The 15,025-nt window shown below is 41.9% G+C and overlaps 1 protein-coding gene across 11 annotated transcripts in view; it reads right to left on the bottom strand.

Annotated features, from left to right (window-relative positions):
* Positions 1–62: 62 nt before the first annotated feature.
* The window catches only part of map4k5 (mitogen-activated protein kinase kinase kinase kinase 5), a 23,332-nt gene continuing 8,369 nt past the window's right edge, over positions 63–15,025 (bottom strand). The window contains exons 11-36 of one of the 11 annotated variants that reach the window (XM_077537843.1): positions 14,928–14,990; positions 14,751–14,832; positions 14,564–14,680; positions 12,935–13,013; positions 12,578–12,631; positions 11,709–11,767; positions 11,561–11,628; positions 11,203–11,241; positions 9,969–10,013; positions 9,599–9,641; positions 9,249–9,459; positions 8,699–8,722; positions 8,529–8,614; positions 8,139–8,180; positions 7,502–7,586; positions 7,048–7,127; positions 6,537–6,597; positions 5,601–5,715; positions 5,135–5,223; positions 4,224–4,327; positions 3,971–4,148; positions 3,566–3,634; positions 3,393–3,485; positions 3,182–3,252; positions 1,835–1,890; positions 63–805 (exon numbers count right to left, since the gene is read on the bottom strand). In XM_077537843.1, coding sequence (XP_077393969.1) covers positions 718–805; positions 1,835–1,890; positions 3,182–3,252; positions 3,393–3,485; positions 3,566–3,634; positions 3,971–4,148; positions 4,224–4,327; positions 5,135–5,223; positions 5,601–5,715; positions 6,537–6,597; positions 7,048–7,127; positions 7,502–7,586; positions 8,139–8,180; positions 8,529–8,614; positions 8,699–8,722; positions 9,249–9,459; positions 9,599–9,641; positions 9,969–10,013; positions 11,203–11,241; positions 11,561–11,628; positions 11,709–11,767; positions 12,578–12,631; positions 12,935–13,013; positions 14,564–14,680; positions 14,751–14,832; positions 14,928–14,990 — 2,101 coding nt within the window. In that variant the 3' untranslated portion in view covers positions 63–717. The remainder of the gene's footprint in view (positions 806–1,834; positions 1,891–3,181; positions 3,253–3,392; positions 3,486–3,565; positions 3,635–3,970; positions 4,149–4,223; positions 4,328–5,134; positions 5,224–5,600; positions 5,716–6,536; positions 6,598–7,047; positions 7,128–7,501; positions 7,587–8,138; positions 8,181–8,528; positions 8,615–8,698; positions 8,723–9,248; positions 9,460–9,598; positions 9,642–9,968; positions 10,014–11,202; positions 11,242–11,560; positions 11,629–11,708; positions 11,768–12,577; positions 12,632–12,934; positions 13,014–14,563; positions 14,681–14,750; positions 14,833–14,927; positions 14,991–15,025) is intronic. The other 10 variants (XM_077537845.1, XM_077537846.1, XM_077537844.1 and 7 more) reach the window with 10 other exon arrangements.

Genomic DNA, 15,025 nt, shown 5'->3' with positions numbered 1-15,025 from the left:
CATACCAAATATGTAAACACCATGTCAACAGATTTGTTTTTTTTTATTTAAAAAAACAAAACAAAAAACAAAAAAAAAAACAGTATAGATAAAAACATTTTGCAAAGGGAATGCAAAGATGTTGACAGAAGCAAGCCATCCCTCATTTTGTCCTTTTAAATTACACAAAAAAAAGTGCTTACACGGTGCAAATAAGAAGTTAAAAGTCTATAAATGAGTAAAGGGGTAACTTATTTGTACATTATATTCAAGGTTTTAAAAAGGATGGATGCGCAACTATGTTACAACACAAGAAGAACCCAAAAAGCTGCTCGGAAGGCTGCTGGTTATTAGGTAGTCCGACATACCCGAGGTTAACGTTAATATTAATAATAATAAATATTGTTTAAATAACGCACGTGTGGCTCAGGTGGTTGTGTTGCTCTGCTAGAGGTGGCTCGCAGAAGCTCCAAGCCTCGGGGCGCTAAAATCTCCCAAAAAGATACTCACCAGCTTTTAATGGCACTTATGATTCCTCCAAATAGGCGGATGTAAATGTACAGAATTAAAAAAAAGAAAAGAAAAAAGAAAAGGAAAAAAAGAAAAAAAAAGTTCTTATTGGTGACCTTATGCTGGTAACCTTCCTTGTGAGCAGCTGGTTAGCTCAAAGGAAACACAACATGCCATGAAGGAAAAGTTCCTCTTATGTAAAAAGTCTCTCTGGTTCCACCTGGTGGATCAGTAACTGTTCTCATGACCTGCCAGAATGTAGAGGTTGCTCAGCGCCGTCGGGTTGTCTGTTGGCCGGCTTTCCAGAACCACCACCCTGAAGGAAAGGGGGAAAAAAAACTGGTGAAGAACACAAAGAGGGCAAAATCGACCCAAGAAAATCCCGCCTTCTGAACTAATGCCAGGTGCCCATTTCCACCCCGCAAAGTTAGCTGTCACTGCGCCGTGAGAAATATGCGAAGAGGAAACAGGGTCCAAAGTTGACCGGGAAATTTTCTGCCATTCTGTGGTAGTGTCAGAAGCACCTTTCCAGTTTACAAAACCTGTTTTTCACCATGTCCCTGTTCTGTATGAAGACAGAAATAAGGGTACAAATACAGTATCAACCTGGCGACTGTTGAACTTCTAAGGCATGATCAGAAGGCCCTTTTGACCCATCAAAATAATCTTTTTCCTTGCCTCACTGTTCCGTGTGAAAGGCACAGACACAAAACATTCTCAGTAATTTATGCCATCATGAGTTAGTATCAGAGGTCCCTTTCAAGAGTGCCCATTCAAAGCTTCCTCCACTGTGTCACTATTCTGTGTGAAAGGTACTAAGAGGAGTAGTGGGACCAAGGCAACCTAGTAATTTTCTATTTCAGTTTAAAAACCGCTACTGACTGTAAAAGGCAGTTTTTCTGTCCTTTATCCTGTGTGAATAAACCGCACTGAGGCTCTATGGCGGTGGAGTTTGTTCATTCTCTCAAGCCCCTTCCATCCATCCATCATTTTCGCCATGTTCTGTGTTGTTCTGTGAGAAAAGCAGCGAGATGGAATAGAAGAACCAAGGCGACCTGGCAAATTTCCGTCTCCGGAGATAATGTCAAGACATCGTGTCCCTTGCACACAGACACTGTTGGGTTATAATCCTTAACTGGGTTCTCCTGCCCTGTTTGCCACTATTTGGTGCATGTGGTCAGCAGGGAGTTATCAAAGGGTTCGCCTTCAGGTGGTATGAAGGCGAACTGGGAAACTACAGTCCGCCAGATGAAATTACAGAGCAGGCATGAAGACACGCTCATCGGCAGCTGGCGCGGGTTTAAAAAGAAAAAGAAAAGAAAAAAAACTGACTGGTACTACCAACCTGTCAGATCCGAGGAGGCGGAAAACTCTGCTCGGGTCGGAGATCTCCTGCGTTACCTGTGAATGAACACAAAAGACTGTAATAGCTCTTACAATACTTGATCCTTTTCTATTTTTTTTTTTTAAATTACTGAGCAACTTGTTAATTGTTAGTATAATTTTGTGAAATTGTCATAGTAAAGACACTTGAGACTACAAGTCAGAGTTCACTAAGTTAGCAACTCTCACTGAAGTAGATAAATAAAACGAAAGCTACGACTGTAACTACGGTTCTACGAGTCCCGGACGACCGCCAGAAGGCGGTGCTTTAAGCACTGACAGGACGCCCTGGCTGTCGGGAGAGACGAAATAGAACGAAAGTTACGACTAACTACGGTACTATGAGTCCCGGACGACCGCCAGGGCGTCCTGTCAGTGCTTAAAGCACCACCTTCTGGCGGTCGGGAGGGACGAAATAGAACTGTTTTTTATATGAACATGGTTCAGTTGCCTTTATTTTTGCGTAAGCCGAATCTATATGATCAAAACATATAATAAAAAAATAAGTTAGTTTATTGTAATACAGATTATTTATTTGACTTTGAAAAGTTCTCATAAAATCGCAATCACAATATTGAGGAAAATGATGCAATAGTTCAGCCATTGTTCCCAGTGAAAGTTTCCGTCAAATTCACGCTAAAAACTTGGTCAAAATTGAAGAAGGTGGTGCCATTTTGTACAAGAGCAAAATCTAAATCTGAACAAAATGTCAAGTGTAAGTTCGCCTTTGGGGGAGGTCGTAGCTGTTGAGTGTCTCCATGGAACGTTACGCTCCATCTTGCGTGTCCGCACCGTGTAGCCCGACACTGTGCATGTAAAAGATGTGCTGGCCGACGCGAGGCAGAATAGGCGACACCTGCGAGGTGTTAAGCGCTCGGCTCAGACGAGGAGGGAGACGTGATACGGGTCTCGTGTGTTGACGGTGGCGGCCCGGCGGAACAAATGTCCATCGAGGCGCCGCTCACCCGTGAAGGAAGCATACCCACACAAAAGCTGAATTATTCAAAGCCGCTCACTGTTGTGTTTATGGCGACGTATTAATTTTGCATGCCCGTTGACATTTAAGGAAAAAAATAATCCAGATGGCGGCCAAGCCACTGCTGGTATCGTGTTCCATCAAAACAAAATACTTCACCTCACGGTGATCTCTTGAACTTTTATTGTGTGAGTGAGACCAACTAGTGATCAGGTTCACACTGATGACAAGTTCATTACCCGCCGTGCATAAAAAGTCACCTGTCTTACCAGGAATCAACAACACTAATTAAAAGGACACATTGACTGTTGTCAGGTGAGTGTGTGTTTTTACCTCGTTCGATCTGAAGCTCTTGCCCTGCATGCCGTGCTTCCAGAAGGCCAGAACGCTGTCCTGCAGGCACACTGCAAGGACAAAAGAGGATGCTTGTTGACTAGGTTAAACAGACAGTTTACTGTTAGCAGGCTACGCGCTTGAAAAACAATCAGGCCCACTTTAAAATAAATAAATAAAAAAAAAAAAGAGGCGCCAAGTAAAATCTTACCAACAGATCCGATGCCAAAGTCGAAACTGAGCTCGGACGCCAGCTTCTTGTTGGACTTCAATTTGCCTTGAAGGTTAACAATCTTCAAGTTTTCTGTGTGCACACAAATCAGATCCAATTGGTCGAATTTTAGACTTCTCATGGATTGATGGATGACAACAGGTTCCACTTACGGTCCAAACACACCAGCACAGTGTCTCTCTCCAGCTGCGTGACATGAATGGCATCTACCTGCTGATTACCTGCGAGTAGAGATGAAATGGTGTCAAAGCTGCAACATTGGAAACACTGGGTCACTCTCTTAAAGCGTCAGAACAAATGACCCCAAATATGGTATTAACAATAACTGAAGCGAGAAAAAACAAAACTAAACTGGATAGAATTGAACATTTCCTTTTTTACAGACAAACTATTAGCTGTTAGAAAGCTGCAGTTTGTTTACATTCAAACACAGTTTGTAGCAAACGTGAGCGACGTCAATCACATGATTACGATTTCAGTTTCCTGACCATAGACAGAAAACAAAACAGAAAAGTCAAATTTCCTCCCCACGCACAAGTGAGGTATGAAGGACTTACTGGTTCCCATCTCTGTGAACCAGGAAGAGCAGGAGTTGAGGTTGATGGTTTCGAAGCGCACCACCTGGCCGGGCTCGGCGCCTTGGCTGATGGCCACGCACAGCAGCGGGTACTCCTGCTCGGGCACCACCAGCATCTCGAACACTTTCAATGGGCTGGGAAGTGGGAAGTCAAAGTGCTGCCGTTGGGGGACATGTGACACGTGTTAGAGTTGATGGGCCACGCAGGTCATTTCACATGACGGGAAACTCACCTTGATGAGCATAAACCTCTGCATGGGCTCGTACCACTGCAGGAGGACAATGCCGGACTGCAGCGCGCCACACAGGTATTTGTGGCCTGTGTACGGGTTCCTCACTGTAAAGTAAAAATACTTTGTGTTACTGTACTTGAACATAATTATCAGGCACATGTACCCGAGTATTCTTTTCTGACGAATCCCTACATTTGAAAACAAATTTCAGTATTTTCAATTCTTTCTTTTGTCAAAATAGCTTGTTGCATTTTTTCAGCCTCCACTTATGATTTCTCTGTTCCAGACTTGATAGGCATGGGCTCAAACTTGAGGCCCGGGGGCCAGATCTGGGCCATCGCATGTTTTGACGTGGCCTGCCAAAGCAAAACATGTGTCGACATTCACGATTCAACCATAATCTGTACCAAAATGGAAAATTATCACTTAATAAGATTGATATAGCAAGCAGTGTTTGCTGCAAACCACTTTTAAAAAAATAAATAAACTCAACGAGAGTTGAATAAACAATTTTTATTTATAGTACTTTCAATTTAACACCCATTATTTATACGTTTTTTTTTTGTGTATATAACAATACGAGGTGATTATACACTGCAATATAACCCATGACAAAGACGTTGTTTTTGACATGATCTTGTGTCTACTGGTATATTTTTCTTCTATGTAGGAGCACAAGTTAGTAAATATAAAAGGGAAACTATTTAGTATGCAGAGTTCTCCTTTTTCCCCATTCTGACAGGTTATTGCATGTAATTGAAAAAAATAATCATATGTAAGTACACTCAGAGTCTGTATCTTTTTACTTCAGTACAAAGTATTATGTTTACAGAAATACAGTTTGAATAATTTTGCCACAAATTAAATAAATAAAACCACTAATTGTGCAAGGGGGGGTGTTGGGGACTCACCGATGCAGCACTTGTGACAACCCTTTGTGTCAGGGATCTTGGTCGTCAAGGCGAACCTCCTAAGGGGACAAAATAGGTCTCTGTCAGCCCTGCTGAAAAGAGACCATGACGTCGTGAATCGGGCGGAGCTGAACAAAGCTTCCACTTCAGTGCGAGCGCGCTCATTTTTCACACAAGCAGCAGAGGAGCACAATAAGGTACCAACCATTTTGTAGTGGAACTTTGAAAAGCTGAATGCCAACTTGTGGCAAAACAGAATTTGCCCACCGGAAATAAAAAAAATAATAAAAAATCCATCTGTGCCAGGCTCAAAACATCTCCATAAGAAAACCTTTATTGACTGCACAGACAGTGTTTTAAAGAGAACATAATGTGCAAAAAAATCAATTGGGGATATGGAATTTGTGACAGCATTTCCTTGGCAGAGGTACAAAGGATTACGCAGCAAAGGTTGCACAGATATCACCTTGGCAGAATCTTGTCCGGGAAGCGGTGCGTCTGGAGCTGAGCGGCCAAGCCGGGTTTCTTCAGCTGCTCAAAGAGCCCAATGAGGTTGTGGGAGTACAGCTGGAAGTTTTTCCCTGCGGCGGGACAATCACAGTCACGTAATGTCAATCAAACAACAGCGGCGGCAGCTTGGATATTTTAGCGAGGTTAGACGTGAGCTGCAGTACATATGTAACGATGGTGTGAAGCGCCATTACCTTCTGATGAAGCCGGTTAGTAGTGTGTCAAGTGAAGCCAGGTGGGAGGAGGGTGGACAGTGTTTAAAAGGACAGAAAGGAGAAGAGAACAGAGGTTAAGCAGGTCCAATACCAAATTATCTCTTACGATTTGTCATCCCATAATCCACATCAAACAAACAGTGAAAAGTGATTCAGCCAAGTTAGGACATTTTGGTTACACGTTAAAAGCAGTATGTAATAATTCCGCTCACGGAATAAAGCTCTGAGCCATTATTGCATCAAAACATTTCAAGACATTTGGTTCGGCTTCTCTACATGCTTCAAAATTGGTAGCATTTGAACGAATTTTCTTGGAGTAAATGGTCATAATAATTTAAAGTGACCACTTCAGACCAAACTGCCAGGCTTCCCGTGTCCTTTTAGGCATGACGGAGGCCTCAGTAGGTGCTACTGTTTTGGTCAGCAATTTCTTAATGTGTAAATGACAGCAACTATGAACTGGAGGGAGAAGGGAGGATAAGCTTGTTTGATTCTAAACCTACCATGTTCTATAAATTTTACAACCACATGAGCGGCAGCAGCCCGCCGATCACACAAAAGCGAAAGGAAAAAAAAAAAAAGTCTATTTTCAGGACGGGCAGTGTTGCCAGATAACGCGGGACAAAAGCAGTGGCGGATGATGACGGTGACGGGTAACGTGGGCCATCGCCACTTACCCGATAAAGACATCAGGTTGTTGTTGATAACGTACAGCCACGTGCACTTCCTGGGGAACAGCTAGGAGGTGACATAAAGATCGTGTATGACCAACATAGCATTGCGACAGTGAAAACAGATCGTATTTAATTACTGAGGCTGGATTTACGCCACATGACACAATTCAATAATTTTGCTCAAGTGGCTCAAATGTGATTATGAGTCAAGCAGATTTGACAGCCTCTTCCATCAGTGGAAAAATGCAACACATATCAGATACGCGCCAATGTGAGTGCAGCCTAAACACACATGGGATTTACATCAGTGCCAGGTTGACGTCATGAAAATACAATGGGAAAGATGCTTTGAGATACACGTGTTTTGAGATACAAGTGTGGTCCTGAAACAAATGAAAACTCATATTTCAAGTCACCACCGTACAGACATTAAGCTCTGATTTGGGAACTTGAACCTGCAGCGTAAATCCAGCCTAAAACTGGATAAGTGGGTTGGACTCCATCTGATTTTTACCTGCTCCATCGTGGCCTCATGCAGCTCGTTCAGATTGAGCGTATAAATGCCATCCTCTGTCCCAAAGATCAGGTACTGGTCTAAGAGGGGAATGTACAGTACACATCATCAGAATGGTGTAAAAAATATCAAGCGGGTGGTCTCCAGAAATTGGACGTTCTACCTAGGGCTGCTCAATTATGAGGAAAATATAATCACAATCATTTTGGTAAATCACAATTAGGACAATCATTTATTTTTTGTTAAAAAACAAGAAAATGTTTAAACGTAAAGTCTATTAAGACAAATGAAATTTTTTGAAACAGAATTATGGATGTTCCTTTTGGATGAAACCAAACTTATTAGTTATTTTCAAATTTGTGCAAAAGTATATTAGTATTAGTATTTTGTAATTGTGGAATGTAATTATTGAAATTGTAATTGAATGTGATGAATTGCACAGCCCTAGTTCTACCTTTGGTGTCCGGATGGATCCAGGACGTAGCACAGTTGATCTTCAGCGGGCACCCATCGAACACTTTGGAGAAACAAGCGCCCATCTGCAAATTTAAAAAAACAAAATAAAGTTAAAAAAAATAAATAAAAAAGAAAGAGAAAAGGACAAATGTATACCATAAGTGCCTCACACTCTGAACAAATACAGTGCTGCTCAGCCACTTGGTAGCAGATGCTGTGGCTGAAAATAACAGATACTGTCTCCTTCAATTTTTATTTTTATTGTATACATTTTGTTTATTTGAGAATTGAAAACTCAAAATCAGTGGGTTAGCATCATATGACTACTGTCGAATTTGTGGCTTGCTGATTACCATGGTGACTGGTGAGAATGACTGCGCAAATGAAGCATTAGCACGTTGTATGTATGAAGTGTCATTGGTCAATGTGTGATGCAATTCACATGAATTCTGGCAGCTCCGAGCTATCTTTGTCATCAATGCACAAGCTTCGGCTGGCTGCAAGCACCATGAATTGAACTGTGACTTTCAGTCAAGTTACGTAACAAACATGGAGATGTTGGAAACATTCCAAGCACACAGTAATGTCACAAACACTTCATGAAGCATCACCATGAATGCAGATTGTTCACTCACCAGCACTTTGGGTGTGGGCGGCAAGCCGTTGATGGCTGGTTTCTAGTGTTGGAGCAGAGGAGACAAAGGGAGACAATAAGCTTCAATTTAGTCTCAAACGCTAATTCTAGTAATCTAGTAAAGCCTCAACAACAATGAAACACGACAGTAATACAAGGATGCACTCTGGAAAGTATTCACAACATTTCACTTTTCCCACATTGTCTTTATATGGTCTTACAGTCTTCTCACCAGTTGACAACTTTGAACACCCCTCCAATCTATTATTTACTCTAAATTATTCTCCTTCTTCAATTGAGTTCAGAAAGTTAAAGTTTTGGAGGGGAGAAAAAGGATGTAACAGAACAAAATGTGGACAAAGATTAACACTTTGGCTGGATGACTACATACGGGAAAATCCTTCTTCAGCTTCCGATGCACCCGGTAGGGCCCTGGCTTGGGACTGTCGCCGTTCATGCTTCCGTCAGAGTCATCGTCTATGGGATTGACACAAAGATATTGGTGTTATGACACGATAAGACAACCGCAGGTCGAAAAACTAAGTCAGCGCTGTCCCTCACCTTTGCATTCACACTTACTGATAGCTTTGTAAAAAGATAAAATAAAGAAAGAAAAAGAAATAATCAATGAAGCTCATTCAATATCAATTTTAAAGGTTTTCTTAGCATTCAAAGGGCAAATCACACATGATAGGACTGGTGCATCTCAATAACCTACTATATAGAATATATTAGAATATTGTGGATAGCATGATTTTCGTTTTGGTAGTTCAACTGAAAAAGTAAAACTATCGTCACTGCACAGAGTGAAATCTTTCATGAATTACTTTTAATACAGTGAAACTCTTGCCAATTGGCAGTTCATAATTCACAAATTATTGGGGTTTTTTTTCCTGTGAAACAAACTTAACCCCACCTATTCACCAAAAAGGCACCTGGTCATATATTTGTACCGAAAACCCCAAAGTCATCATCCCAACAAATTACAAGATTAAGGGACAATCACAATGAAATAATGTATACGAGTTTCATTTGTTGAATTGAATTCCTTCCATATTCTTATTTCACTGATGCATCTGTGCGGACAAACAAGCGCTGCTGTTGTCCTTACCCTGGTCCGAGGCGTGAGAAAGGAGCCCGGGGCTGCTAACGCTGACCGAAAGGTAGTCCGGCGACGAGTTCTCCACCTTGTTGCTGTGATCCGGTGTGCTACGGCGTCGCGCCGCTTGGGCCGGACCATTCTCAGTGTTGGGGAAGCGCCGCACTGTCAGCAAGCGCTCGTCGTTGAGGCCCGCTTCCTCAGACGAGCTGTGCAAGCGGGGCTGCAGGAGAAGAGACCATGGCAATAGTCAAGTCAGGCCAAATCAAGAGTCTCATAGTAGTTGTTCTGAACTTTTGTAAATAAGAAGAACTAACAACACATTTTAACTTGTTTGTTGAATAGTGGTCATTAGCTCCTACCTTTGGGGGCCGAGGAGGAGGATACCCTGGCTTGAGTGTGGATCTGAAATTGGAGGAGGTGAAGAAAAAAAAAATGAGGGCCCTAATCAATGACATTATTTTAATTTACCACACCAGCCACAGTGTTAGGTACACATTTGAATGAGGTCAGACACATTTTGTCAAACAGGTATTAATTAACCAATGTGTTTGTCACTGTGGTTGCAGTTTTAGTTTCAGGTATGCAAGTGTAGCTTTTGGCTTTCCTTTTCTAGCTACATGACGGCAAATGACAACATTGACATCACATATATTTGGTGTCTCGCTCTCATTAAGGTGGTGTGCAAGTTCTACTGCTGCGCCCGGGGATTAAACACGAGCGTTTCCTCACAGTTCCACTTCTTCAAAGGCGTCCTGGAGGTGAGCGACGTGTCCCCTGCAGCAAGTAAACAAGTGAAGCAGAGAGACAGGTTCAGGGATCACTGGTGATGATTAATTAATAAGGGTCAAAACATAAATGCAGCCGGGTGAGGGGAGTCCCGATTTTTTTAGGCGGTAAATGTTACGAAGTAGTCGAGTGATGCCAAGCCTCAAAAATCAGTGCAACGGCAGTATGGACGACTACTAGATCCTTCCCATGGACTTCATGAGTTCTCTTGCCACACAGAGTGCAGATATTCTGAAGTAATGTGTATTTCTCCTCACCTCTTATAGGCAAAACTTTCATTTTTCAAATGCTCAGAACATAAGTTAAAATTGTGTGTAAAATATTTACGGTAAATTGTTTTAACAATTGAATCATCCAATCTTTCGTAATGTTTGTTCAATAAATAAAGAAATTATTCAATCAAATAGAAAATATGTAACATTCTTTTATTGTATAATTTTACTAACCTTATTTGTCATTGTGTACAACAAATCAATTAACCGATATTTAATGAGGCAAATCTTTTTAAACTGCAATTTTTGGAGAAAAAAAATTCAACAAAACTCTTGAAAACTGAAAACTCAAAAATCTTGAAAACTCTTGCCTTGCCTTCCCTTGAATTGTCAACACCAATATACCACAATTTACCGTATTTTGACTAAGGTCTGTTTAACTTTTCCCCGCCAAAGTTTTTTTTTTTTCCCCAAGATTCAAAGTTGTTTATTGAAGCTGTTAAATACATATAAACATTTAAAAAAAAATAACAAATAAATTCAAATAAATTAATCAAGTTAATCATCTAGCGCTATGATGGAAGAAAAAAAAAAAAAAAGATATATGGCATTAAATCAGAATTGGGCAATTAGACTTGCAGTGTCAATCCAGCCTTTTAGTCATCCATAATGTCAGCAATTGTACTGACTTCCCCTGGAAAAAATCAGGAGGGTTGACATCTCTTCTCCTCTTCAAACATTCACCTGATTTCAATTTTACAGTATTCGGGGGGTTTGCAATGACAACACAAGCTGCTTGTGTGCTATTTAACTGGCAAAAAAACACACACCAAAAACTAGCAACTAGGTGGTTTACAAAACAGTGTTGGAGGAGGACAGAGTGATTTATTTGGGAATGAGTAGGTGGGTGAACTAATGGATGCACACTACGGTAGAACACAAGCAACAACAGTGTTAAGTGTTACCGTTGGAACAACTCGTCCTCAACGCTTTTGAGGAGACTCCTTCGGTGAGGGAGGGGAACGAGATGAGAGATGAGACAGGCCAACAGCCAAAAAGAGGGTGGGGAGAGAGATAGAGAGAAAGACAAGCAAAGCAAAAGGGAGACGTGAGAAGGAGCTCGCTTACATAAAATCAAAACATACAGCAGGCGGGCGGGCGGGGGGGGGTCAGGTCATGCTCATTAAGAATCAGTGAGTCAAGCAGTCATGAGTAAAAACATCATCGTGGGGGTGCAAGAGGGAGACAAAGCCAAGTCAAAATAAATAAATAAAAAGGTGTAAACATGAGCAGCTGCCTTGACGATGGTACCAAGGGGCGTACCTGGCTGTTATCCCCCCCTCGGCAAAGGGGCTCCATGGGGACTGGAAGTCATTATCCTTACTCACATCCTGTGGAAAGACACAAGATGATACAGGAGCGCCTCGATACACCTGCACTCCAGCGCCGTTGCGAGCCTTTCAATCCTCACCATTTCCGAATGGGCCTCCGTTTCCTTCCGCAGCGGCGGCTCAAATTGCAACTTGTCGACTGCCAACGACAAGGAAACACTTTTTATTGGTGACTCGCTCGCCTTTGACACAAGAGGGCCTCAGTGGTCAACACCGGCAACTCAAAACTACTCAGTGGATTTAATGATTAATTTGGCCTTCTTATCGACCACACACAAACACACACGGTTGCGGCAATATCCATTTCATTGAGTTCTGTGTAAAAGTCAACAGAGGGGAAAAACATGTCTTCTGTTACAGCAATTTTGCAGGATCTCCGTTTGAAAAACTGAAATAGTGCGTGAAAGTCCACATAGCAATTTTCTGGGTTTTGTGTGAAATTCACAGAAGGATAAATTGCTCAGCCCTAATGTGGAAAGATTGCAGGATCTGAGCGTGACAGAGGCTTTGGGTTCATCTCGAAATCATGACAAGAGCAGGTTGACTATGAACTGACCTAAAAAACTAAAACCATACACTTCATTGAATTATCACGGGGCCCAAAAATTAACCAAATCTCTGGAATTATTAACAAATCTCACATCCATCTCAGTATTCAAGATCCAATACAAACATAACTAGATTAGTGAGGGGGAAAAAAAATTACATTCCAAACCATGTGTCAAAAGAAAGCTGGCCAAAGTGCTGAGTCAGGTATGAGTCAACATTAGGATCCTATTAGTCATGGATGAAACAATGCTATTTCTGTCAATCTGTCAGAGCTACGCACATATTTTTAGGGTGGTGGTGGTGGGGGTTACGTGTTACGACAAGACCACACGACAGGGTGAGCGTGGGAGTTACAAACACAAACACACCATACACGTACTCTCACTACGCTGCCACTGACCTGCTTGGCTCGCTTGAGGGGTTTGCAGCCCTCCATGCTCTGTCCCATTGTTTGCTTCAAGGTGAGAAAGACACATTGAGGAGGGTGTGTGTGGGTGTGTGTGTGCGGGGGGGGGGGGGGGGGGGGGGTAAATCACTCAGAATGGACCACGGGATCAGAGACACATCCATCCATCTCGGTTCTATTGTTCTATTTCTACACACACATACTGTGGCTTGGAACAATGCCAGTGCAGAAGGAGCAGTAGTGGGACCTCTCGTGACCTCAACAGCTGGGTTGCTTACACTAGTGAGAGTATGCGGTTCGGTCTGTGATGCATTTTGGGGCCTTTTTTTTTTTTTTTTTGGGTCTACTTACAGGCCATCTCAGAGCGCGTTCTCTCTGCCCGGGCGTGCTTGTTGGTGGAGCGGATGGTGTGTCGAACCACGGAGAGGGGCTGCGGAACAGATTGGGAATAGTTTGTCACGTTGAAAGTGTGGTCTCTTTTTCTTTGAGTTTGTATCGGCAGCAAATCGTGTGTTACAACCTGTTTGAAAACCAGATTTTTGTGGTATATAAAAATGAGACCATAATTTAAAAACGAAAGTTACGACTGTAACTACGGTTCTATGAGTCCCGGACGACCGCCGTCGGGAGGGACGAAATAGAACTTCCCCCACCATTACAGTATTTGTACAATTTTACAATTGTGAAAAAAAGTGAAATCCTTGAGAGGGGAAGTACAAATAAACAACTGAGATAATGTGGTTGCAAGTGTGCACAACCTATTATAAATGGGGGATGTGGCTGAGTTAAAAATTACCCATTAACATTCAAACTCGTGTTAAATGTAAGTCAGCACACACCTAACGCTGTTGAAAGTTCTTCTGGTTAACTTCAACCAAAGTTCAGCTGTTCTAATAGGCTTTTCCTGACATTTTACCTCTTTAAGCCCGTATATCTCGCTGAGCGGCGCAGGCTTGTCGCAAGTGTTGGTATTCAAATTTTGTGTGGCATTCTTGTTATGGTGATGTGCCTTCACTTTTTCTCGTTAAGCAGGTTTATCTTAACTCAATAAAAGTTGGCAAACAAAATATATGCACTAGAAATCCAAGTAACTCGGGATTATTTTTAGATGGTTTGTATTTTTCAAGTCTGGTTGGCTGATATGGTCTGAAAAAAGCTTAGATATTTTTTTTTTGGTATGGGTTCGACATGTGGCTACCTTCATTGTTATCATACAGAAATGGTGTGAAAATGATTCCGCTAGCTGCATTTGGGGGGGAGAGCATCCTGAGCAATAACTCCAGTGAATCAACAAAATCAATTATTCAGCCACCCCTACTGTCAGATTTCATCTGAATAGGATGAGCTGTAACACAAAACAGTTTTGACACTTGCATGGCAGCAAATACTATGTAGCAGCACAAAATCTCATTGAACATGTTCAGCAGCTGATAATATCTGCCATGAATCATCACGGTCAGGATGACATTTCTTTTTGTGTGTGTTTATATATAGCACAATTTAGAGAATTATAATGTACATGATTTTAAACTGGATTTTTTTTGGGTGCCTTTGTTTTACTTCAAATGTTGATTTATACCGCTTCTTCATTAGCAGGAAAGTCTGCTTCACTGGACAAAATTTAATGGAGGGAGGACACTTGGTTTGCAAATGTTTTGATTGAACCATCCTGTTATGTTGTGGTTCAAATAGACAGGGGTTTTAAAAATCTAAACAAATCACACACAAAAAAAATGCTATCTTCTGAAGTCCTTCTTGAGTCCCATCTGCCAAATTGCTGCCTGTTTTGAGATGAGTTGAGTGTACAGCACAAATAGTGATTTCTCTCAAACCTTTGCTTGCAAGTGGCAAAGAAAAAAAAAAATCTGACCAAAGGCACCAATATATTCTAAAATGTTTTTTTTGGGTGCGGGAATTTTCATTAACAAACCTAAAACGTTAATTCCCATTTCCATGTGCAAACGTGTGACTGTATCTTACCTCAAGGTCGTCGTCATCCGCCTCGCTATAATGCTGGTGGTTGTCGGGGTTGTTCATCTTGTCCAGGAGGTCGACGGCGAGCCGCCTAGTCAGGCCCGTCTGCACCACATACACATGCTGTGCGGAACCAAGAAGTTACAGGAAGACGCCGAAGTGCGTTGGCTACAAAAAGGAAGCATTTGATTACCGAAAGGAGTTTCTCTGCCGTGGGCCTCTTTTTGGGGTTCTTGGTCAGAGACACTTTGACAAAGTTGTGGAAGGCAGCGGACCTGCGGATACAAAAGCAATCAAACAAACAGTCACAACATCATCCTCAAAGGAAGGCTTATACAACACACTGTGGAGGGGGGGCAGGTGTACTCACCATTTGTTTTTGTCTTTTAGCTTAGGCGGTTGGAAGCTGCTCTTTGACATAAGAAACAAGGCCCTGAACAAAACAAGGGATTACATCGTCGCCATGAG

The sequence above is a fragment of the Festucalex cinctus genome, chromosome 12 (assembly GCF_051991245.1).
Source record: "Festucalex cinctus isolate MCC-2025b chromosome 12, RoL_Fcin_1.0, whole genome shotgun sequence".
Classification (NCBI taxonomy): domain Eukaryota; kingdom Metazoa; phylum Chordata; class Actinopteri; order Syngnathiformes; family Syngnathidae; genus Festucalex; species Festucalex cinctus.
Note: the sequence above shows the minus strand (reverse complement) of the source record. Positions and strands in the feature narration are given on the sequence as shown.